General features: G+C 40.5%; 1 protein-coding gene across 5 annotated transcripts; it reads right to left on the bottom strand.

Annotated features, from left to right (window-relative positions):
* On the bottom strand, positions 1–25193 carry ARL14EPL (ARF like GTPase 14 effector protein like). Of its 5 annotated transcripts, XM_019940861.3 has the most exons (6): positions 25068–25163; positions 14009–14111; positions 9012–9130; positions 8641–8758; positions 6926–7065; positions 1–3833 (listed from the first exon to the last, which is right to left on the bottom strand). In XM_019940861.3, exons 4-6 carry the CDS (start codon positions 8734–8736, stop codon positions 3611–3613), a joined length of 459 nt encoding a protein of 152 aa, XP_019796420.1. In that variant the 5' UTR covers positions 8737–8758; positions 9012–9130; positions 14009–14111; positions 25068–25163; the 3' UTR covers positions 1–3610. The 5 variants fall into 5 exon arrangements, with proteins under 5 accessions (XP_019796420.1, XP_019796421.1, XP_073658522.1 ...); XM_019940862.2 differs by lacking the exon at positions 14009–14111 and having other exon boundaries at positions 25068–25193; XM_073802421.1 differs by lacking the exon at positions 25068–25163 and having other exon boundaries at positions 14009–15939.
* Between the last annotated feature and the right edge of the window lie 676 nt (positions 25194–25869).

Below are 25869 nucleotides of genomic sequence, written 5' to 3'. Positions count from 1 at the left end.
TCTGATCTCTTTGAATTTATTATGTCTGACATAAGCATCGGCCAATTTTAAAAGAACCATACAAAGTGAGGAGGGAAATTCTTCTGAAACTACAAACTATAAACACAAAATAAACTACCTGTTAGACATGAATAGTGATGATAAGAGAGTCATATCCCTTGCACAGAGTGAAAAACAATTATTATGGTAAAAGCAGAATTTCAGGAAATCTGTGAATATGAAAAAGAATATTCCAAATCTAGGATTAAAATATAGATTATGAAAAAGAAACAAAGTATGAAAACTGTTTTGGCTCGATAATATATTTGGAGTACTATTCGAACTAACCTGAAAATTGTAGTCTGCGGTTATAGACACCACAGAGAATGAAGGAAAAAGAAACAGTAGAAGGGGAAAAAGCAAGATGTAGGGATATTCTTTTAATCATTTTATACCAGATATAAGCTAGTGTAAAGCACTCAATGCCTAGCATATACCGAGTGTCCATAAATACTAGACAATCAAGAAATCCACACATCAATGGCACCTGCTAGCAGAGCCACTTTGCTGTGGGGGCACTGGTGGCAGTGTAGCCCATGTGAAAGGCACCCCTGGACATGTGCAGCCAATAGCCTGCATAGCCAAACACTGCAGTCCTGCTCACGTAAGTGTTTACGTTGCCGAGGCATTATAGAACTGCGATCCATGATAGCCACAAAATATCCAAGTTGGCAGTGTTCACTTTCCAGGAAAAGCAAATAAATATATAAAGGAGAGCTTAAATGATTTTTTTATGAGTTAGCATCCCAAGGTTCATACCTGTAATGGATCCAGGATACTGTATTGGGGGGTGGGCGGGAGGTGCCTAAGGATTGTCTCAGACGCTGTATGGATTCTTTCTCTTACAAATTAGACTTAGATAAAGTATTCTGCAAATTGATGTGAAATGGCATTCCACTTGTAAATCCTTGTGTAAAGGATTACTGAGTGACTTGTTTAAATCCTTCAGTAAATAACAGTTTATATTTAAACAAGCTTCTGTGAAATAGCTTTCCTTGCAATTTCTATACATATTCATGAAGACACACTGTCAACACTGAAAGAAAGATAGCCACACAGAAAGAGAAAAAAAATCTGATTACACTAAGACAATTTCCTTAATGTAATCAGATCGTACAACTATATTCCTTGTTAATCTGAATTTAGTTCAAATAACTAAAGAGCTTTGTTCACTTTGTGATAGAACTAGACACTTACAAAATAAGTTTCTGAAAATTCACATAAACTTATTTTTGCAAGAATCATTTTAGTGCAGGAGGCTTTTTAAAAATGAATTGAATTGGCAGTAGATCAAGATGAAATACACTGATTTATAAAAAAAGGACTTCATCAAAGGTTTTACTAGGCTTCCATAAAAGCAGTATGAGGTGTCTGCTTAATAAATATGTGAATTTATTTTATTTTTTGCTTTACTTGGAAAACTTACCAACGTAATTTGCCAACACGTGTTTTAAATGAGATCATTTTAAATCAGATCCTCTCATCTAATGTTTAAGACTGTAGGAGGAGATAAAAGGGAAATACACTTTAATATCAATTTGCCTGATTATTTTTTAATACGAAAATAAGACAGCTATGATAAGGCAGTGTTTCTCAAACTTACCTGATCATGAGACCTACTTGGGGGTGCTTGTTTTAAAGTATGGATCACCAGGCCTCATCCCTAGAGGTTCTGACTCCTGAAGTTTGGGATGCGGTTCAGGAATGCATATTATTAAAAGCACCTGGATGAGCCTTACAATCAGGCCAATTAGGGACATACTTGGTGTCATGGAAAGAACACTGACCTAGTCTTAGGGTTCAAAACACCGAGGTTGCCAGGGCTTCTGCTTGTCCTTAACCGAGTCATTTTAATCTCACTGGGTCCAAATTTCCTCAGTTGTAGAAAAAACAAACAAAACAACAACAACAAGACTGTTTTTAGTTCTATAAACCCCATGAAGACCAGGACCAGCTGAGTTTTACTCACAGCTCCATCCCCGAGCCTGGCACAGAACAGCCTCTTGGTTATTATTTGTTGACAAGTCACTAGTTAGACAACCTGGAAGATTCCTTTTCAACTTTAAAATTATATGATTCTAAAATAAATAAGTGAAGAAACAATTCACTTGGTCAGTCATTTACAAAACAACAATTATTCTCAAAACAGAACATAATATAAACCAAAAAAGGCCCCTACTCCTTTGGACGGGTCTCAGGGCTGCGCACTCCTCATGAGCACTTCAAAGGATCTGACTTGGGTATTTGATTTCTTCCTCCCAGGGCTGTGATGGTTAAAGGTAGTGAATTGGAAACATGTAGCACAAAGTTGAGTCTGGAAAACTCAGTAAATTCTGTGAAAAACAGAGTCAGTTCTCCTGCTGCACATACAGGAATAGTGCCATCACAGCATGCCTTGCAGGATTTTTGCTACTTTAGTCCCAAAACATACGGTCAAGTAACAAGTCTAGAATTATCAGGAACCTTTCCCGGCATGCGGACTGTGCAGTAATAAGTGCTTTTGAAACTGATTGGGCAGGAAAAATAACCTCTGAAAACTAACATTTCAAGTCCCCACAGCAGTGGCATCAACATCACCTGGGAAATAAAATTCTTGACCCCTGCCCCAGACCTAATCAGAAACTCTGTGGGTGGGGCAGAAAAATCTACCATACAACCAGTCTTCCAGGTGATTCTGATGTACACTGAAGGATGAGAACCACTGAGTTAGGGTAAACAGGACTCATAAAGACAAATTCAAAGAAGGCTGAGTGGAAGTTTCTATAAACCTCCTACAATGTATCAGAATTGAAAAAGACCACATCATGTATCTAGTCAACTAGGTATCAAGGCTCTCAATTAGCCAACACACAACAATGTGCTTTCATATAATAACTTAAGTTTCCTCCTTTTGAAAAAATATTCTGAAATACTGATCCTGAAATAAAAAACAATGTAAACCACTGGCTTTTAGGATATTCAAGTCCTAATGTTTCCATTTCATAAATAAAATATAAGTTTTTAATAAAAATATTGCCAAGTATTACATTGCCTTTTAATATTATTAAAATATCAATAATAAAAAAATGAGACTGTGGGTATGCAATAAAAAATGAGACTTGGTATGCTAAGTCACAAGGTTTTGTTTTTTTCAAGCCAAATAACAATTCTGATTTAGAACTAGTGATGTGTAAGATTCTAAGGGTAACTAGCTATTATAAATGTATGATTCTATGTTCTATGTCAAGACAAGCTCCCAGCTACAGAATTCTGAAGATCTTCAGACTCCATTTCCTAAGATACCAGCAAAGAGGAAAGGGATTTTTAATCTGAGAGCAAAGTAGTGATGGAGGTGTCGGTGCTGATACCCATCTATGGGCACTCTCTTGGGTTACAAGGAGAGGAATTTGAGAGGAGGTCACAGCAGGAAGGTTAGAGAAGGATGGCCCATTCCCTACTGTTCTATGGCTTCGCAGAACATGAGTCTTAAGTAAATTTTTTAAAACATTTTCCCCCAGCCCTAAAATTCACCCAAGAGAAAGAGGTTGCCTTAAAGGTAAAGAAGAAACCGATCAGACCACGAGGGCAGCTCCTAGTCGGGAACGTTGAAGGGCAGCGCGCTGATGACCTCCCCAGACTCAGTGACGATGGCATCGTACACCCAGCGGCGGTTGCAGCGGCATTCAGGGCCACACTTGTTGGAGTTACACTTGGGGCAGGGGTAGAAGCAGCCCAGGCAGTTCTTCTCCAGGCAATCGCACAGGTCAGCATCGTTGCAGATGAGCCTGCCGCTTTTGTCATACTTCTTCATAACTCTGCAAAGGAAAAGAATGACACTAACAGGACAGTGCAGTTTTCCTCAGCATTGAGAATAGATTCTTGTGTAGCAATCTTCCCAGGTAGGCTCCCTTTACTCTGAGGAAGCAGCACCCTAAAGATGGTCCAGCAACACTTCAGAATGCTATAAGGCAACATGTCCTGGGAAATTCAGTCAATATGCACCAATCACCAAGGCAGTCAGGGCTGTCACCTAGAGTAAGGCTTCGTTTTTTCCAGCATGCTGGGGAATGTAATATCCCACCTAAGCAAATTTTGAGGAATAGCTGATTAAAGGCTATTAAAATTTCCTTCTACAAGTTTTTACTTAAAAATATAACCATCCTTGATGGAATTTCCCCCGATAAATTACATCCATTTTTCCTTTCTTAAGAAAAAGCACTATATACAGCTGAAACTAACACAACATTGTAAATCAACTATACTTCAATTAAAAAAAAAGAGAGAAAAGAAGAAGCACTACAGTGAATACAGTCACATTTTGAATGACTCAAGAGAAGCATTGGAATTGTCCGTTACTATACCAACATCATTAAAAACAAAAACAAGCAAACTGAAAATTCCTCTGCTAACAGTCTTCTCATACCACTGCTTCTGTCCCTTTCTGATTCTGTTTTTTTTACCCAGTGTGGGGGGCAGAAGGTGTCATAAACTCTGAGTGACAGCAGGAAGTTCTGTACCAGTGAGTACACCGTGCTTTGTCCCCCGACACTGCCCCTGTCGGCCTCTACAAGTCCAGGAAGCGAAAGGATTCTGCCACCTTCTCAAAATCAAACCATCTCGAAATAAATCCTTTAGTACTGAGCTGCTTGAAACCCTGAGAATGACAAAAGTACCTGTGTAGAGCCTGTATCCATTAGGACCAGTTGAAGTCAGAAAAGGCTGTGAAGTTATGACCTTCTGCACCCTTGGCCCCCAAGCAGGCATAACACCTCCTTCCCTTCCTGTTAGGTAATGCTATTCCATCCTCTTCCCTCTCCCAATAAAGCAGGGAAGGTTAAGGATCATTATGCAGACTTGCCTGATTATCTTACTGTAGCAGGACAGCCTTTCCGATGAGGATTGACATTTGAAGCACTTCATCTGAAGCATGAGAGCTCCTTCACCCACCAGGAAATGCAGGTGTCAACAGACAAGGAGGTGTGAAATCTATTATGGGAATGGGGAGTCATGCAGCCAACAGAGAGCCTAGGTCAGACTCTGTCCTTCTCCCTGTGCCTTCACCCAAATACTCCCTGCCTTTACTCAGACATCAAGACACAAATCTTACAGTTTCCTGCCCATCTGATGCTATACTCTATATAGTTCTGAGCTATCATAGGTACACAAAGTGTACAAAACATACATGCAGAGATAAAGAATAAAACACACTTCCACATATCCCAGCTTAATAAAGAGGTTTCACGCCTTTGACAACCTCTTCACGCTCCATCCGTTGTATCCCTCCACTCGGCCAAAAGGAACCATACCTTGATATCATAAAAGTCATCTCCTTGTTTTACTTTTCATTATGCCATAGGTGTATGTATCTCCAAGCGCACCGCATTTTCCCTTCTGTAATTTGCTTTTTTAATTTGACATCATGATTTGAGATTCATCCATGGTGGCACATGTAGCTGTTTTCAGATATTTTCACATCTATATGTACTCCACAGTACAAATATACCAGCTACTTAATTTTTCCATTATGGGTGGGCATTTGGATTATTACTACTTTATTTTCTTTGCTATTGCAGGGATGCTATGAATTTCTTGAACATGTCTCCTATTGTACATGTATGAGTTTTTGCAGGATATACACCCAGGAGTGAATATGTTAGGTCATAAGGTACATAGGTAATGCCAAGCTGTTTTAAAACAGGGCTTCCCTGGTGGCACAGTGGTTGAGGGTCCGCCTGCCGATTCAGGGCACACGGGTTTGTGCCCCAGTCCGGGAAGATCCCACATGCCACAGAGCGGCTGGGCCCATGAGCCATGGCCACTGAGCCTGCGCCTCCGGAGCCTGTGCTCCACAACGGGAGAGGCCCCAACAGTGAGAGGCCCGTGTACCGGAAAAAAAAAAAAAAAAAAAAGAGGCTGTACTATTTTACACCTAATTCATGTCCCATAGCTTCATGAACAGTGATATCATAAGACTGAACTCTTTGCCCATCTGGTCGGGGGGGGCACTTCCCCATACTGTACCAATGACTAAGGTTTAGTATCCTGAGTGTTCACTAGTCTTTTCTTCTATGAAATGCCTGTTCATTGTTGGGTTCGTTTTTCTCTTAGAATGTTTATCTTTTTCTTATTGATTCATATATATTTTAGATACTGATCTTTTAGATCATAAATAACTTCTCCCACCTTGTGATTTGTCTCTCCTTATTTTTAGAATGTCTTTTAAAGGGCATAAAGTCTTAATTTTAATGTAGTCAAATATATCAACCTTTTCCTTGATGGTCTGCTTAATTTATGCCTCTGGTGTGCTAGCAACAATTGAATTTATGATACTTCTGTGCCCATCTGATACTGGAATTCATTCCCATGGTTATATTATTTCTCCTTCTAATGCACATCTTTCTTACTTTTAATCATCTCTCCTACTACAGCCATTACTCTAGTGCAAGGACTTCTGAAGCCTGTTTTTAAAAAACTGACGCCTATGGCTGGGCTTCCCTGGTGGCGCAGTGGTTGAGTCCACCTGCCAATGCAGGGGACACAGGTTCGTGCCCCGGTCCGGGAAGATCCCACATGCCGCGGAGCGGCTGGGCCCGTGAGCCATGGCCGCTGAGCCTGCGCGTCCGGAGCCTGTGCTCCGCGACGGGAGAGGCCCCAACAGTGAGAGGCCCGCGTACCGCAAAAAAAAAAAAAAAAAAAAAAAAAAACACACACACAAAAAAACTGATGCCTAGTTGGAGATTATAGTCTATTTCTTGAAATTGCTAACTTCCAGACATAAGGGGTGATACTGTACTTTAGAAAATACATCTTTAAGTAATAAAAAAGTGGCAACATTTAATTGCTTTGTCAAGGAGAATTCATGCATTTTGTAATCCCACGGATTAAATATAATAAATCATGATCTTACTTGTACTTCACAGAAAAATACTCATTCATCTTTGACATTCGTGCTTTCTTTTTCTGCTGCCTTGTTTCAGGATTAAAGTCTGCTACCTGTGGTCCGGGATTTTGAAATGCCAAGCATTTTAACTGTCGCTCTATCTGTTGCTATGAAACAAATAAACAAATAAAATATATTAGTAGTAAGAACCAGGTAATTTTATCTGCTTTACACAGAATCAAAATGAAGTTTCTGTAACTTTTACCATAATGGCATGAAAGCTTAGTTGTTTTAGCTAGAGTAATAAACAATTTAATCAGATTAAGTTTCAAAAGATGATGTAAAACTTTTCAAATTAGGTCATTCTTTCTGAATAAACAAATACATAGTGTAAAACTATGTATAATAAAAAAAATAAAAAACAATCAAGGGGGAACAGAAGAATTCCCTTTATACCTGCAAAACACCCCTTGGCTTCTCAAATCTGCTGGGGATGAAAGTCAGAATTACCATTTTATGGTGGATAATGACAAGGGAGTAAAAGCCCTTCTGCCCAGGTAAAGTATCTCAAAACACAGTGAGAACACACAGTACACACAACCCTCCCCTTCAGTGCTCTAGGGCATCTCAGCACTCACTGCCCTGGGAGTGTGGACCCCATCAGGGCTCTGATGCAGAATGCAGCCACCTGAAGGATCCCCTCTCAGTCAAAGCCAGACTGCAAGAAGAAAATCTGGCTTGAATGACAAAATAGCATGTTAGTGGACATTTTCACAAGTCTCTGTTTGGGGATATTTATAATTCGAAATTAAATGGGGCCTAATTGGAAAGACAAGCAATAAAGATACTTCAATCAGTCCTGATAATTAATTTTGAACATACAGCACATATGTCAGGAGTGAAGGGAATGCTCCTCTGAAGGATTTTAGAAGAAAATAATCTGAGTGGCCCCCAAACACTTAGGCTAACACATATATGAAATACTACATTTTGAAACCAAAGGGAAACTTTCAATGTATGAATTTCAAGGTAACAAATTAGTAACAGAATCTCGGGCTTTTCTGCAGTTTCTTTAGCTTAATAATAGTCTAGTCAGTCTAAAATAATATAGGTATGTTTCTTTAAAATTTCATTTTGGTTTGTGTGTATGGGTTTGTTTTACAAACAACCTTATGAAATGATTCTGTATTTAGGTATAGCTGCTCAATAAACACAACTTAGCACGATCTACTATTATTCTCAGTAGCAAAGCAAGAGTTTAGACGCCTCTGTTCAGATCTTGGCTCTGCCACTTGTTACTGGAGTGCTTTGAGCAAGTTCCTCCTTCTTCTAAGCCGTGGTTTCTTCTTTTGCAAAATGGGTTAACAATGGTATCTTGTGATAAGGGTTAGGTGAATTAACATATACCAAGCTTTAGAACAGGTACTAGCATATCATGGGAAAAAAAACCCCAAGGATTTGTTAAATAAAAATATTTGACCATATTCTCTACAAATTTCCTACTCCAAGGGTAGGATTTTATTGCACAGGATGCTGGGGACTGAGAGGCACAGAGGAGACAGGTAAGATGAGACCAGCTTCATGAAAGCGGGGTGAAGACGAGGAGAAGCACTAAGGAGCAGAGATCCTTCCTGTGGATTCCTGATGGGGCCTACCTTCCCACCCAAATCTGGGGCATCTCAGAGATCCCCAAGTTGCGAACTCCCCAAATACCACGGAATCATAGTATTCACGAGCCATACCAGTTGCTTCTGTCCGATTTGACAGTTTTTCTCAGAAGAACTTTGACCTGCATGTCTCTCTTGCGTGGAATTGTTTTTTTCTGATTGTTCACTCATTTCTGATCACAAAAAAAAGTAACTGGAAAAAAATAAAACACATTAATATCACATATCCCAAGTAACTTAATCCTGTGACTTTCCTGCTCTCTCCCTACATCTTACTTTCTTTAAAAACCAGACTTACTAGAAAAGCCATTTGCTCCCCTGGCTTCTTTTTTTTTTACCACTCACTCTTAAATCCTGCATCTGACTCCCCCAGAACACTGTACTGATGCTCTTCTCAGCCTGGTGTTCCATGAGCAAATCAACTTCCATGAGCAAATCAACCGTACCTTTTACAGTTCTTAGCATCAGAGACCTCACTGGAGCAGGCAACCCTGGGACCAGCCACTCCTGCCCAAGAGGACTAGGAATTCTTAGATCTCCGTTCTTCCTCCTTTACACTTATTCCCTTGAAAGAGAAGAAGATACGTTAATGTCGTAGTACATCCCCAGTAACTTTGTGAAAATCTTCTCCGCTCCCATGGTTTCATTATAACCTTTTCAGAAATCATTGCCCAGGATGTCTCTAAAAGCTCCAACCTCCTCAACCAAGTTTTCTGACAAATTTCAAACACAACGTGTGCTAAATGGAAGTCATCAGTTTTCCATAAAACTCAGCTGCTTAAATGCCTGTAATTTAGTTTTTTTTTTACATCTTTATTAGCGTATAATTGCTTTACAATGGTGTGTCAGTTTCTGCCTTATAACAAAGTGAATCAGTCACACATACACATATGTTCCCATATCTCCTCCCTCTTGCGTCTGCCTCCCTCCCACCCTCCCTATCCCACCCCTTTAGGTGGTCACAAAGCACCGAGCTGATCTCCCTGTGCTATGCGGCTGCTTCCCACTAGCTATCTACCTTACGTTTGGTAGTGTATATATGTCCATGCCTCTCTCTCGCTTCGTCACAGCTTACCCTTCTGTAATTTACTTTTAAATACTTCTATATGTGTATACATACACACACACACACATACAAGATGCATACGTGTGTGTGTGTGTCAGGTGAAGCTAACACAGGTTGACAATCACAAATGCACAGTCCAGCCTGCTCTGCAGTGTTCTGTCAGAAAGGACCACGAGCCAGAGGAGGCTTCCGCAGCCCTGCTGCCTCTCCCGTCTCTTGTCAACTACCTGTGCTGAGTGCAGGGCGCTGTTTCTACCAAAGGACCTGAGCGTTACGCTTGACCAGCTCATCTGGCACCGCCACTCTGCCTGCCAACTGGAAATTCCAATTCCACCAATTCCAATTCCAACTGAGAATTCCAATTCTCCATTTTCCCTATGTCTAGGGCCGCTAGACACGGATTGTTCACTCTTCTGTATCCTCCGCTCCAGTTCCCAACATTAGGTTAGGAAGACGTGTTGATTTTTCTTTCCTACCATTCCTAGCATTGATTCTTCCTTTCCATTCTGTATCAGGGAGAAGCCACCCTAAAGATAGCAGTAGTAGTAGTCATAGTAGTAAGAGTAGCAGTAGTACCTTACCCTTGACCAAGATGGGCTTATCGTTCCCCTCAGTTTGACTAAACTTCAGCCTTCTCCTGACTCTTTGCCTTGACCTCCCTTTGCTTAGATCCTTTACTTCAGAAGACGTGTCATCGTAAATTCTTTCTCTGCTCCATTGAGATGTAAATCTTCTCCCAGCCTCAGCCAGTTTTATAACCCCAGAAGGTCTTTCTCAAGGGCTAGGAACCATCCCTTTGAAATGTAATCAGCCAGAAAGGCTGGGCTCCTATTTGCCAGTCTCTGTGGGAAGGTAGAAACCTAACTCGCTAATTGGTGGAATGGTGAGTGCCAATTAGCAAACACAGGTGACCTAATCACAGAGAAAAACATTTGCAAGCTCAGGAATTACTCAATGTGCCCAACACATCCCAGGGATCAATCTCTCCCCTGAAGTCCTCTAGTATTTTATTCCCACCTTTTATTTCAGTGGAGTTGAGCTCAGACTGAGTTCTGGCTTTCCTTCCCTATGATAGCCTTGAATAAAATCTACTTTGCCTGTTTCACTTGATCTGGCGCGGTTTTTGCTTTGACACTGTCACATGCAATTTCACATCTGATCAGCCACACATTCCCAGGGAGCATTTTCCAAGTTGTCTGGAGATGAAATCACATGGAGCTATTTTAAAAATGATAAATTCCCTGTCAAATGCCAGCCCTACTGGGGTTATCATTTGCAGAGGAAAATCGTGGTGATCTGTATAATTAATAAGTTCTCCAGGTGAATCCTATCCTTAGGCAATTATGGGAGATATTAGGATAGGTATAATTTTCTTCATCCAGTTTTGCCATCTGATCCTAAAACTATTGCCCATAATTTCTTCCTACCCCAAATTTGTCCAAAACATTGTGGTCATGTTGATATTCCTAAACCAGAAATGTCTTTATCTTATTCCTATGCAAGGACTTCCGTGACTCCCCTCTGTCAGTAACATCCCACATCCCTGGTGTATCAGTGAAGGTCCATCAAAACCGACTCCAGCAACGTATCTAGGCTCACCTCCCTGCATTCCTTACCTTGGGCCAAAGCTACTGACCGCCCCACTCCTGTTACCATCCCTCCCATCTCTTACCTAACTCATTCCTCCCCCTTTGAACTCTGGTTTATCTCTCTGCTCCAAGAAGCCTCCCCATCATCTGATTCTTGAAGATTCCTTTCACTCTTGGGCTCTGTTTGAAGCTTCCTCAAGAAAATTGCCCCCAACGGGGCCCTAAACCTTCTAGCTTCTTCATGTAACAAATTTTCTTCCACATGGGAATAGATATGACTTTATGATCATCTTTGCAAGCAAGAAAATCTTCTGAAAGAGCAACCATTTAACTGCATTAGGAGAAATGAATATTTTATGCAAATCCTCCACCCAAGATGCCTTTGGTTAAGTCCTTCATGAAATGTAGGTCTCCAAATATAGATTTGGGGGGAAACTTACTCGTATTTATTCATATTCTGAATAAAGCAAATGGAAATTATAATAGAATTTCACCAGGGCCTGAAATTGTAATTGGATTTTACTAGGAACCCAAAATATCTGTCCCAGGAAAAGTAATAAAATGGTTCAGAACGCCCTTTTTTCCCTGCTTGGCATTTCCCAGGCAGGGGTTCTTAACCAGAGAAGGAAAGCAGGGGGCTCTTGAACTTGGATGAATAGAGAACACGTATTTATTTTCACTAACCTCTAACTGAAATTCTGGCTTTGCCTTTTATTATAAGGCAAACAGCAAACCACAATAGTCTGAGTAGCACTTTTGACCGATTTTTTTTTTTTTTTTTTTTGCGGTACGCGGGCCTCTCACTGTTGTGGCCTCTCCTGTTGCGGAGCACAGGCTCCGGACGCGCAGGCTCAGCGGCCATGGCTCACGGGCCCAGCCACTCCGCGGCATGTGGGATCTTCTCGGCCCGGGGCACGAACCCGTGTCCCCTGCATCGGCAGGCGGACTCTCAACCACTGCGCCACCAAGGAAGCCCCTTGATTGATATTTTTTTTAACCCATTACAGCTGTTGTAGATATGTCAAAACGTTATTGACACTCATCTTCAAAATGATGGTAGATCTTAGACCTGCCGCTAGATCTTATTTGATATGTTGATAATAAAACATATATCACCATCATAAATTCTTTTTAACATTTTGGTAAGTGTATTTCAATATAATTGGTTTCCCTTGTAACCTTACAGATTTTATTTTATATGATTAAAACCATCATTCTGAAAAAAAATATCATCCTGAGAAATGGTCCATAGATACAACAGCTGACCAAAGGAGTCCATGACACACAAAAATAAGATGAAGAACCCTTGCAAAGAGGCAGGGAGAACCCACTGCTGCCACCTCATTGATCATGGTGATGAGAAACAACAGCTCCTGGCTGTAGAAGATGCTCATTTTCAAGGATAGGGCTGGAAGCAGTATGGTATATCCTGGGGAATTGCATTTAATGAAACACAAAGTGTATGACATCAAATTAACCAGCTCTCTGTTTTGTCCTAACATATGTCAGATTGCCTGTAAAAATCCACAATCTAGTCTAGCCCAAAGAGAAGCAGCTCCCCCAAGTGGCAGACATAACACAGACTCCAAGGGCAGCCATCCTTAAAGTATGGCCCAAGGATGGGGCAACAGTTTAGCACCAGGCTTGGGCCAGAATGGATGTCAGACACTTCACTGGGTACATTGGATAGTTTAGCTGATGTTTTTCTCCAGAGCAAGACTATCTATCTGGAGGAGGCAGTTCACTGATTTCCGATCTGGCCCAACCTTGATTCACCACGAACAGGAACTTTGAGTAGCACTGGAGTGCATTTTGGCTGCGACACTCATCTTCCTTCTGTGGTTAGTTCAACTCTCACGTGCAAGTTCCTCCATTAGAAATTTAGCTCTGGAAGCAGTCTTATACCTTTATCTCCCCTTAGAACTACTACTTTGTTAGTACTCAATTCATATTTCATAAATATTATGCTAATAATGCTAATTATTAGCCACCTACTATGTGCCAAGCACTTTGCTAACCGTTCTACATATATTATTTCATTTAATTCCACTGCAACGCTCTGAACTAGGTACTGTTATTTCTATTGAATATTTTACAGATGAGAAAACTGAGGCCCAGAAAGACCATTTAGGCCACAGGGGTTTAAAATCCAGACTCGTCTGACCTCCCAAACTAAGCTGTCTTGGGGATGTTACACTGCTTCAAGACTGATTTTAATGATGACCTCCATCTCTACATAGGCTGTTGCTAAGTGACCCCACAGAGCTTGTTCAAAATGAAGCCTGGACTAGGAACAGGGGAAGATGCATTTAGATGATCCTCTCCAGTTTGCCTCGTCCAGTTCCTCTGTCATAGCACACACCTCCAAAGTGTGCTGGGAAGAAGCTTCCCATCTCAGACACGTGAGCCACATCTGACCTCAGGATTGGATTTGGAAGTCAGCCGGAAAGAAGAGAGTCACACGTAGACAAAGTCACCCTGGAAAATGCCTTCAGAAAATGCTGCCTGGGAAAGGCCCTATACAGCCAGGCCTTTCTCCAGTTTCTCAGGTTAGGAATCGGATGAAGTAGTTGACTTACTTACACACATATAGGAGCCAGCACGGTTGAATTATGTTTACCTTTAAACCTCAGATCTGGAACCCTGGCAAGTTCCACACTCTATGAGGCCTCAGGAACTAGGTCACCCTAGAAACAGCACTGGGTCCAGAGCCCCACCTTCCTGCTCACTCTGAGGCACAGGTCATCCAGGGAAATGCAGTAAAATGACTCACACCGTAAGCACTTACCCTTATCTTCAGGAGGCCTCCAGCACCGTAAGGTTGAATTTATGTAAGCAGATGGTGTCTTGCACAAGGTGGAGTATTTTTTCTACTTTGATCCCTAAGGACACTAGCAAATTATCAAAAGAGGAAAAGCATTCAGTTTAAACGCTTGCTCAGAAGTTGGTCTCCACGTTTACTCAGTAGCAGATAAAGGGGTTTATTCAGAGACATTACCTGTCAGACACCCCTCAGAAAATATTTAGAAGTAAAACACACACGCATATTTTCATTCAAAGCCCTTTCAGGAGAGAGTCAAGCTATTTCAATCTCATTCTGTCTCTACCCTCAGTTCCCATCCTTGGTAAAAATGACAGATCACTGAGATAATTGGCAGGTGAGCCAAATCCCACCAGGGACATATTTGGAAGAGACACAACTGCTGTGCTGGTGATCAATTAAATCATTCCCTTGCTGCTCCCTCCCAGATGATTCAACTGTTTTCAAAGCCACAAAACTCGTAACCTCCAACAAAATCTCCACTGCCATTTGTCTGTAAGAATTAAAAGTAATTTTGACCCAAGCCTTTGAGAGTGTTTTTAGATGAACAATGTTAATGCTTTAGAAACAACTTTATTTGCAGTGTGTAAAGATTCCTAGGAATACTTTTATTGCTGGATTTGCCAACACACACACACACACACACACACACACACACACACACACACACACCCTTCTGTGGCTCAATGTAAAATAATGTGAAAACACTATCATAGATTTAAAATAATTTGAAATGCACTCAGCAGAGAATCTGATAAGCTATGCAACCATATCATTGATTTTTTTTTTTGGCTAACACCAGGAAGGCTACAGTCTGGGGTAGCTCTGAAACCAAAACCCCTGCAGGGCTCTTCTGGGTCAGTTACAGATCAGCATCCCCGAGGGCCTCTCTACTCACACCTCACTTATAATCTGGATCTCTTGAATTATGCATTTAAATTCTTCCTTGCAACTTTAAGGATTATAAAAAACAGAAACCTGTCTGCTTACTCTGCCCCATCGATGGAAAGCAGAGAAGGAAGAAAATTATTTTATGAGACAGCAGCCTGGGCCATTTCAGCCTTATGCTGATAAATATACATTCAGCATTGTCCTGATAAATATACTTCAAAACCACTCATCCCATATTTCAAGTGTGGAGGTCCTTTTTTCTAGATCCCTAACGTCTTTTTATGCTCATTTCTTAGTTTTCAGTTTCATGCCTGCAACAAAAAGAACCCCAACTCTCTTCTGCTCTTAACTACAACACATTAATATGGCAATTATCATTCAGAGTCAACATTCCGTAACCTGCTTTTGCCTCTTCTCTCTCTACCAGCCTCAGAGGAAATCAAGTTTAAGTGCATCATTTGAAAAGGAGCGTCTTTCCAATGATGACTTTCACAGTTTCGTTAGTGCCTACTTCTTAATGAGAGTTGCCTTGCCAAGCTGAAGCGGTGGGCTGTAAAGAGAAAGTACACATACCTTTAAGTCGGTTGACAAAGAAGGGAAGAATACTGGACAAAAAGAGAAACTGTAGAGCCTTGTTTCCTTTGTTTTGCTGAGAAACTATAGAACCCTCCGGAGGAAAAGTCAGAAGGCCCCTAAGGTGCTCCTTAACTCTTGTAATAGTGGCTGAGAGGAGGAGAGGTAGAAAAACGGAGCGGGTGGGAGGTGAGTGTAATTGCTAGCTCTCTCTTCCACCATGAGTCTATCTAAAATCATATGAAATCAGGGAATGATCATTCGTCTGCTCATCCATCTTGCATCTGCAATAAGCAATGAATCTAGAGTTTACAATTTGACTGTACTGCTCGGTGTCGTATCTCGACTTCAGATAGTCAACTAATGTTAACAGCCAATTGCTGCCCGGCTATTTTTATACTTCAGTGTAAATAGCCTAGTATATATACACTCACAGACACATTATAGGTACATATATGTAGTATTCTTGCAAAGAACAAGAAAAGGAAACAAAATCGTCAGTTACAAGAGCTTTCAACCCATCAGGCCTGATATAAAGCCTGAAGGTGGTGCCGGAATTCAATATATTTGACCTGAACTTTACATCCGTTAAGTAACTGCTATGTTTTTGAGATTACACTGTAAGTACTGCATATAAAAAATATACACGATATTGCATATATATGATATTGCATCTATATATTTAAACTAAAAACCATTTAGGAAAAAACTGGGTTGTCCCAGGAGAAAACTAAAGCACGTTTATAAGCTGCGACTAAGACATATTAATCTCTAAATTACAGCCCTCTAATCACTGTCCTCTGCCACCAGGACTCAGCTATTGTGCTGTGAGTCATTAAAACCACTTCCCAGGCAGGTTAATACCCACCTCATTCATTTGTGAATTATAGGGTAAAAACCGTCATTTCATTCCTAATTACTTTTGCAGCAAAAACAAGGAAAGGAAACAAAAACTTCAGTTTTAAGAGCTTGCAATCCATCTGGCAGTGATGCAAAACCTTAAGGGGGTACCAGAATTAAGTATGTTTGACCTGAACTTTAAAACCATTAGGCAAAGGCTATATTTTTGAGATTACGCGATAAATTCTGCCCATCAAAAATGTGTCATCTTGCCATTTAAGAACTGCCAATTCCATCTTGCCAAGTAAGGATTGATAAACCTCGAATCAGGTAAAAATCCTACCAGACTTTTTCCACAGTCAATCACACCTTACAAAAATACACGCTTTGGCCAACGTTTAGCTTTATTCTTGTTCTTTTTTAAAAAAATTAATTTTTTTTTTATATAGCAGGTTCTTATTAGTCATCCATTTTTTACATATTTGTGTATATATGTCAATCCCAATCTCTCAATTCATCCCACCACCACACCCCGACCGCCCACTTTCCCCGCTTGGTGTCCATACATTTGTTCTCTACATCTGTCTCTATTTCTGCCTTGCATACTGGTTCATCTGTACCAGTTTTCTAGATTCCACATATATGCGATATATATGATATTTTTTCTCTTTCTGACTTACATTACTCTGTATGACAGTCTCTAGGTCCATCCACGTCTCTACAAATGACCCAATTTTGTTCCTTTTTATGGCTGAATAATATTCTTACACACTTAACAGGAGAAGGTACTTTTCACGGATCTTACCACACAAGATGCTACAGAAAGAACAAACATATCAAGGGCCAAATACAAGGCAGTAATCCTCTTAAAACTGGAGGAAAATCTTCTAAAGGATAAGGATTGTGACCAACCAAGAAAAGTTCCAACTGAAAACCTTTTTAAAAAATTTAAGTGCTAAGAAATAAATGTGCCACAAGTTCGAAAGTTATTATTCCTCTTATTTCTTCAATTTAGAAAAGAATATAGGGGATTTCCCTGGCGGTCCAGCGGTTAAGACTCTGTGCTCCCAATGCAGGGGACACAGGTTCGATCCCTGGCTGTGGAACTAAGATCCCACATGCCACCCAGCACAGCCAAAAAAAGAATATAAATTATGCAAAATAATTTCCTGTGTTATTTCCAAGTGTCTCAAGTAAAATCTAATGGCCTTTTTTTTTATAGCACAGGGAACTATATTCAATATCTTATAATAACCTGTAACGGAAAAGAATCTGAAAAACTATATATATATATATATATATATATATATATATATATATATATATATATATACATACACATACACATATGCATCACTGAATCACTTTGCTGTACACTTGAAACTAACGCAACATTGTAAGTTAATTATACCTCAATTTAAAAGAAATAAAGGAGAGACCTGGCTAAAAAAAAATAAAATCTAATAGCTTTTCAAACTAATGATTTAAGTAGCAAATCTTCAGAGGAACTTTACATCATTTTTAAAAAAGATAACAGTATAATTTTAAAAGATGGAAGAGTATTTTTTAAAGTTAATAATACCTTGCTAAATTTGCTAGTCCTGAATTTATTGCACTTTGACGTGACTTTGACTAAGAAAAAAATTTTTTTTCCTCTTCAGATGTTCTCAGGTTTTCTAGACCTTAAGTTGATGTAATTTAAAATTGGTTGCTTTTTAAAAATTAAGGATTCACATACTAAAACATTCCTCAGTTACCTGTTAATTCCTGGAGAGTAAAATTCTTTATGCTCATGAGTTATATAATTTAATTTGTCAGTTTGTAGCTATCTGTATATGAATTTGTAACATACACTGTATGGTTGACCCTTGAACAACATGGGTTTGAACTGCACAGGTCCACTTATACATGGAATTTTTTTTTCAATATTAAATACTACAGTACTACACCAGCCACGGATGGTTAAATCTGCTGATGGTTGAATCCGTGGATTGTGAAAAACCTCAGACACAGAGGAACTCTGGATATGGAGGGCTGACTACAGGTTATACTTAGATTTTGCCATCATAGTGGGCCAGCACCCCAAACCCCACATTGTTCAAGGGTCAACTGTTACTTTAAAAATAACACCACTTATAAGCTTATTTATTGTAGTATTTTTTAAACTGTGAAATACTGGAATACCCAGACACAGGGGAGTGGTTGAATAAAGTATGGTACATCCACATGCACCATAAACATAGAGTACTATACGGCTGTGAAAAAAGAGTAAAGAAGATCTCTATGAAGTGATATAGAGTGATTTCCAGAGTATACTATTAAATGAAAATAACATAGTAAAAAGAGTATTTAACCTTCATGTAAGAAAGTATATACTACCCTCATGTAAGAAAGAAGGGGATATAAGAAAATTTGTTACTTGTAGCCAAATAATCTTAATAAACTTAATGTGATGTAGGGTGTGGCTTATAAAATAATTAAAAAGTCACTGACTTTGAGAGTCATGAAAATCTAGGGAGGGGCTGTGGTAGGAAACTCTCTAGTTTAACTTCTTAAATGCATTAGCAGCCTTCTAAGCAGCTACTGAACAGGCTCTCACGGGGCTTGTCCAACCCTCTACCGGAAAGATGTCAAAGAGACAAATCCTTACTCTCTGGTGAATTACAGGTTCACTGGGGTTTTTATTTGATTAAGGTACTGTTACATTGTGAAGCTCTAGTGAGTTGTACTTTTGAAAGGACAAACTTCCTAGTGGGAAACACCGTGAAGGGTCAGAAGTGAATGAAGCTGGTAATCTGAACTTGGACCAGTGGCTCCATCACTGGAGGTGCTCACTGGGATCTATTACGACTACTCTTCAAATCATTCACTTAGCAAGCACTGATTAAATACCTCTATTGGTAGGCACTAATAAAATGACAAATAAGACATGGTTCTTCTCCTTAAAGAGCTCAAGTCTAGTAGAAGGAGATAGGTAAGCACGTAAATACAAGATGTGCATCACACGTGCTCAGGACACTGCCAGGGCCAGTGGAGGCAGTGGAGGAACAGCTGGTTTTCCCTGGGAAGAGACGTATCAAGAAGGGCTCCCAAGGAGAGGTGGCAATTGAGTTAATCTTAAAAAATGGACAGGGAAAACTCAGGTAGAGAGGGAGTGGGGTGTGTATTCTAGGAGGATGGAGCTGCTCCAAGCAAAAGCTGTATGTAGGAGGAGAAGAGACTAGTGGGAGGTGGGAGGGGTTGTCCTGGCTACGGTAAGGCTGAACTCCAAGTGCACTGCAATAGCATCTGTGTATTTAGATAGACTCTGATGAATGTCATTCACAATGACAAAAATAGGGTGGTTGGTGGGCAGTTGAAATAAGGCAAGGGAGAGGAGAATTAGCAGAGTTATGTAACTTCAGGACCCCCAGCAGCTCCGTTTTGGAAAACCATTAAGCTGGTTTTACACAATTTCTTACCTGAACAGAGATCAGTATAAGTGCACATGTTGTACAGGTGAACAATTTTCTTTTTAAAAATATTAAGTTGTTTTACCATATTACTATTATATTTACTACTATTATTATATATTTACTATTATTTGTTATTAGCATTTTATTTGTTATTACTAGAACATAATTAATATTATGCTAATATTGCTCTACTAAATTGATTTACTAACATCATAGGGCACTTCGTGAACTCTTTCATTCTCAGAACACATTTCGTATTTGCTGCACCTAAATTCATTCCTGTTACTCTTTCTTCCAGGAATGCCTTCCCATCACACCTTAAAAAAATTATAGACATTTGTTGTGTAACAAAAGCTTTAAAACAGGCATCTTTGACCCAGCAATTCCTCTTTGGGGAATTTCTTCTAAGAAAAGACAAAGCTCACTGCAAAAATTCACATCTTGTATAACTGCTAGGTTATAGAGCTCCTAGGTTGGGAGAGTAAAAATTTAATGACTTAATTATCAAACAAAATTATATAATACAATGTAGCCATTAAAATGATATTATGGAACTGTATTTGTTAATAAGACAAAAGATATACATACTTTACTGTTAAAGAAGTAGATTCCAAATGAGAATCTAGAGGGATTTTTTTTTCCCCTTCTTGAGACAGTTTTAGTAGGTCATATATTTCTAGGACCTTAACTTTAACCATTTCTCCAAAGTTTTCAAACTTATTGACATAAATTTTTTCATAATAGCATCAAGTTTTCTTTTATGTCTGCAGCATCTGTAGTTATCTCTCCCTTTTTATTCCTAGTACTAGTGTTTTACTACTTCTCCAACGTTTCTCATCTTGTCAAAGAAAAGCTCTCTCTTCCCTTTCTTTCTTTCTGTCTGTCTTCCTTTCTCTCTTTCTTTCTTTTCTATCTCATGTCCTTCTATTTTGGGTATATTTTAATTTTATTTTTCCATTGTCTTAAGGTGTATGCTTAGCTCATTTATTTTGATTCCTTATTTTTCTAATATAAGCATTTGGGGACATAAATCTCAGTAGGTTTGTCTCAGCCAGCTCAGTTTACTTTTTCTCTTCTTCTCTCCTTTTATCATCTCTCTTCTGAATCCTATCTCTGATTTGATTTCTTGTTTCAAAGAGGAAATGTTTCCTAATTTGTTTTATTCCATGGAGAACTTTGTTCATATTTTCTTCCGCTTTATGGTGTATTTGTCCTGCTATGTATTTTTTTATCAGTTATTTGGTTTTGCTTTCTTCCTAGTGCCTTTGCAGAGGTTCCATTCTGATCCTTCCTGATAATCTCTGGTCTTTGCATGGAGGCCATTCTTTCTGGCTTCACATGTGCTCCTGACTTGCAATTCAGCTTGGAATGTCCCTGGTTCTTTTACTGATCAATACTAGTACCTGCAGGGCTGATTGCCACCCACCCTGTCTCCCCCATCCTACCACTCCAACAGCAAGTGTAGCTTGTCTGTGTGCCACCAAACTCTGCCCCATTTTCTCTGTCACTCAGGCCCCAGGGATGTGCTGGAAGCCTGTCTGAGGCTTTCAGTTCCAAGGAAAGTGTTTCTAGTTTCCCTCAGGGTCTGCTACTTCATTTTGGAAGGCTCTGCCTATTGTCAGTGTTCCACAGAAACATACGTTTGCTCTCAGATTGCTTTCACAATTGGGTCCACATTTTACTTTACTTAGCAGTAATTATTCATGGGATGTGGTTTTCTGACTGTACTCTGTCTCCCAAGTACACTGAATAAGGAATTTTTATCTCTGTTTCAGACCTCCACAGTTAGCAGGTCACCTTGGGATCCTAACCTGGTTTCTCTGCCTTCTGTCCTTCATATCTCCAGATGTCGCTACCACGGTTGTCCTCCTAAAATCCTCTTACACCATGTCACTTTCCTCCTCCAACAACTTGGTGGTGCTCTGTGATCCTCAGCCTTTGATGACATGACCTATGTCTACTTTCCCAGCCTCATTGTCACTGCATCCTTCATTAACCTGACCCTAAATGACAGGAATGTTCCCACCACCAGGACCCACTTAATGCTTTCCTCCCAGTCTCCCTGCCCAATGAGGTTAAGCACCCCTGCTTCTATGTCTCCAAGCTTGTGTTGTAGTTAATTATCTACATACTTATCTCTCATGATAGACTTCTCTCACTTCAAAGCAGCATCTATAAGACTTCTTCATTCTATAGCATGTGTCACAGCAACTAGCACACCGGTGTTCAATACACGGACAGTAACAGAAAGGAGCAATGCCACGTTTACTGCTGGAAATAGTAATCTGGGGATCTGTTTCCTGGGAATCTGAGCAATATAATGCACTTTTCCTAGGGTCTAACCCACTCCCTCAACCCTATGTCTATCCCACCCTGCCCAGTTAAGTTGGACGGTAAGATCCCTGCCTTGCATAATTGGCAAAGCAAATCTTAAGGTTCACACACAACAGGGCCTGAGAGCACACCCTCCCAAAGAATCTCATATCTGTAATGTGTCCTCTCTTTTTACTACTGCTGTAACCTAAATCAGCATAGTATTGATCTCAAACTTGTGTTTTTCTTATTTAAAAAACAGAAACAGACTCACTGACATAGAAAACAAACTTATGGTTACCAAAGGGGAAACTGGGGGGGAGGGATAAGTTGGGAGTTTGGGATTAACAGATACACACTACACATACACACTGTACATAAAATAGATAAACAACAAGGAACTACTGTATAGCACAGGGAACTATATTCAATATCTTACAATAAACTATAATGGAAAAGAGTCTGAAAAAGAATATATATATATATATATATCTCACATGGATAACTGAATCACTTTGCTGTACACCTGAAACTACCACAACATTGTAAGCCAACTATACTTCAACAAAAAAACCCACAAAACGCAAACCAAACCTCATGATAACATATTCTTGTATGTATAAAGAAAAAACGCTAGCTATTGACAGTAGATATCTCCGGATTTTTGTATTACATTCTATTATTTTATACACTTATCCATTTCCTGTAATAAACATGTACTTTACAATTTTTTAAAGTATTAATAAATATTTTTAAAGATACTTCTGAGAATAAATGTACAGTTCTCCCGTAGTATTGCAAAAATAAATACTTCCAGCAGATGGCGCAAAACCTTAATCTAGAATTAAAATAGATTTAAAAAATAATAACCCTTACTACTGCAAGAATGCCATGTAGAGGGGATGTTTCTTAGTGACCAAGGATCAGTCAAAATGCACACTGGCTCTAGAATTTTTGTGTTCATCGAATGTAATTTGTTTTACTTCTACAGTCAAAGGTGAGTCATTTCAGAGGTAAATAAGGGGACTCTGAAGAGGGGACGTGTGGAGGCTGCAGCCCAGGATGATTTATGTAGTGTCAACGTGATGTCGCACCTGCAAAGGGCTTTGCAGATCATACAGTCGATCAGTTTCCACACACTGCTTTTTAGATTTTTCTCTAAATAAACTCTAATATATGAAGCCAACAAAACTGGAGCTATCCTAATTGAAGTGGGGACTGGGGACAAGAGCCATCCCAAGCATTCTCTTTGTCCAAGCTTCTCCAACCCTCACCCACCCCCTCACCCGTGGCTGACATAATCAAGAATTGGCTATACTTAATCAACAGCTATGCAATCCATAATATACTTCTAAGAAGCCCTAGAGAAAACCACTAATGCAGTGCAATACTTTCACTTTGCTGCTGAGAAAAGGGATGCTCGGAGGAGAGTTTCCAATATGAAATGAGAACATATATAAAACCAACTAAAAAAAGTCATTAATTGCTTTTAAAAGAAAAACATCAATAAGGACATTCAAAATGCATCAATAAATTCAACACTAATAGATTCCACACATTTGACATCTGCAATTAGAATTTATGTTGAATTAAATTTCTGATATATTTAACTTAGGATTCACTTAAATCCTTTTTATGATTTAAAAATCCTTTTCAATCCTTTTTATGGTTTATGCAAACTATGGGAACTCAGCATTTCAGCTAAAGCTAGCTTTCATGAGTAATACAGCATATTCTTGGGTAATATAAGCATATTCATTTGTATCAATAAAGTTTACTTATGTCAATAAAATATCCTTAAGCTGTACTTCCTGTACAGTCTATATTTCAAAATGCAATTATAAACCATAACAAATAGTGATTTGACTGCATGAAGCCAGTTTTTTTAGAACATTTGCAATTCCATAAAAATCTGTCTAAATAATGTTTGCAAAGTAGAAGCAACAACTTATTTAAATGCATTCACCTAAAGTTTCTTTTCAGTACAAGACCAAATTTAACTTTCTTTAAAAAGTCATTTTCAGAGTTATCCTTTGTGTTGAACAACCATATCCACGTGAAGCACTGCCTGTTATTTCTAAGAGCTGCCTGCTGTCTGGTTTACCATAGGTGTGTGTGGAGTAAAAATGTTCACCTGTGCCTTCTCAGCATATTAACCATGTCCGAAGCTGACAGTTAGAAAAACCCAAAGTAAATGGGGTTTGGCAGTAAACGAGTTGATCTTAAATTCTGACTTCTGCCTCTCCCAGCACTGTGGCCTTAAGCCTCTGTTTCCCCATGTGTTAAAATCAGAATAATTATACTGACCTGAGTAGGTTATTAAGCCATTATCTGTCAGTTCCAAATCCACCTTTTTATTCTCAGCCATGTAATGTTAGGGACCCTGCAAACCACACTTTGATTTTGCAAGCTCTGCCAACGGGGGGCGCTGAGGGACAAGAGAAGGCTGGAGGAGCAAAAGGGCTTGCTCCTTCCTGCTTGCTTCTTGCTTCTGCCAGCAACACCTCAGCAACGATTCTTGCTCCTGACAGTGGCTGCTGGATTCCAGTTCTCAGGATCCCACCCCCATCCCTTAGACTCAGCCTAACGTGTCCCCTCAGAGATATCAGCACCAGCTGCCCAGAGTCCCCACCCCCATAGGTGACCCACAAACCGGAGGATAATCACAACTGCAGAGGTTCTCCCCAAGGAGTGAGGAGTCCAAGCGTCACAATGGACTTCCTGGCCCAGGGGTTCTGCACTGGGAAGATGAGCCCCCAGGACATCTGGCTTTGAAGGCCAGTGGGGCTTCCTTTCGGAAGAGCCAGAAGGCTGTGGGAAAGAGACTCCACACTTAAAGGGCGTGCACAAAATCTCACACTTTCCGGGACCCAGGGCAGAAGCAGTAATTTGAAAGGAGGCTGGATTAGACCCACTTGCTTATCCCGGAGAAGCAGGAGGCAGTTAGGACTCACCCTGGGGACACAGACGCTGGCAGCAGCCATTTGTGGGAGCTCATCCAGCCACGAGGACACTGGTGGTGGTAAACGCCATTTCAGAATCCTCCTTTTAGCTTATTAGTGCCGGGACCAGGCCCCACCCACCAGCCAGTCTGCACTAGACTTGGATTGCTCCGGGCCAAGCAGCTAGCTGGGAAGGGACACAGCACCACCGATTAGCAGGCAGCCTGCTGAAGGACCCCCTGAACTCCAGCCAGGTCAGGACACGGCCCCACCCACCAGAGGGCTGGCACTAACACCTGGGACTCCTGGGTCCCCACAGCCAGAGACCCCAGGACCCAAATGCACCCATCAGTGGGCTGGCACTAGCTCTAGCTTATCCCACCTGTGTGCCAACACTAACTTTGGGGCCACTGGGGCCCCACAGCTAGAGACCCCAGGACCTGGATCTGCCAGTAGGCCGGCATTAGCCCTGGGACTTGACCTCAACCACCAGTGGGTGGAAACCAGCCCAGGGAGCTTCTGGGCCCACGACCCCACACACAAGCAGGCATACACAAGCCCTGGGACAACTGAGGCCCCAAAGCAGGCTGTGTCAAGACCTGGTCCACTCACTAGCAGGCTGGTAGCATCCCATGATGTCTTGGGCCCCAGCCCTGCCCAATAGCAGAAGGACCCCAGTTCTGGAACACCCCAGACTCTGCAACCACAGCCCCACCCACCAGCAGGCTGAACTGCCTCCAGGAACCCTGGCCCAGCAGCCAGCCACCCTGGGACCTGGATCCACCCACCAGTGGGCCAGCACTAGCCCTGGGAT

The sequence above is a fragment of the Tursiops truncatus genome, chromosome 3 (assembly GCF_011762595.2).
Source record: "Tursiops truncatus isolate mTurTru1 chromosome 3, mTurTru1.mat.Y, whole genome shotgun sequence".
Taxonomy (NCBI): domain Eukaryota; kingdom Metazoa; phylum Chordata; class Mammalia; order Artiodactyla; family Delphinidae; genus Tursiops; species Tursiops truncatus.
Note: the sequence above shows the minus strand (reverse complement) of the source record. Positions and strands in the feature narration are given on the sequence as shown.

What these genes read in the sequence shown, in the direction of transcription:
- ARL14EPL (XM_019940862.2), bottom strand. Translation starts at nt 8,736, where the DNA reads ATGAGTGAACAATCAGAAAAAAACAATTCCACGCAAGAGAGACATGCA. An exon ending in AAATCGGACAGAAGCAACTG is followed by an intron (nt 7,066 to 8,640) that starts GTATGGCTCGTG and finishes TTTGTTTCATAG; the next exon opens with CAACAGATAGAGCGACAGTT. An exon ending in TATTTTTCTGTGAAGTACAA is followed by an intron (nt 3,834 to 6,925) that starts GTAAGATCATGA and finishes TTTCCTTTGCAG; the next exon opens with AGTTATGAAGAAGTATGACA.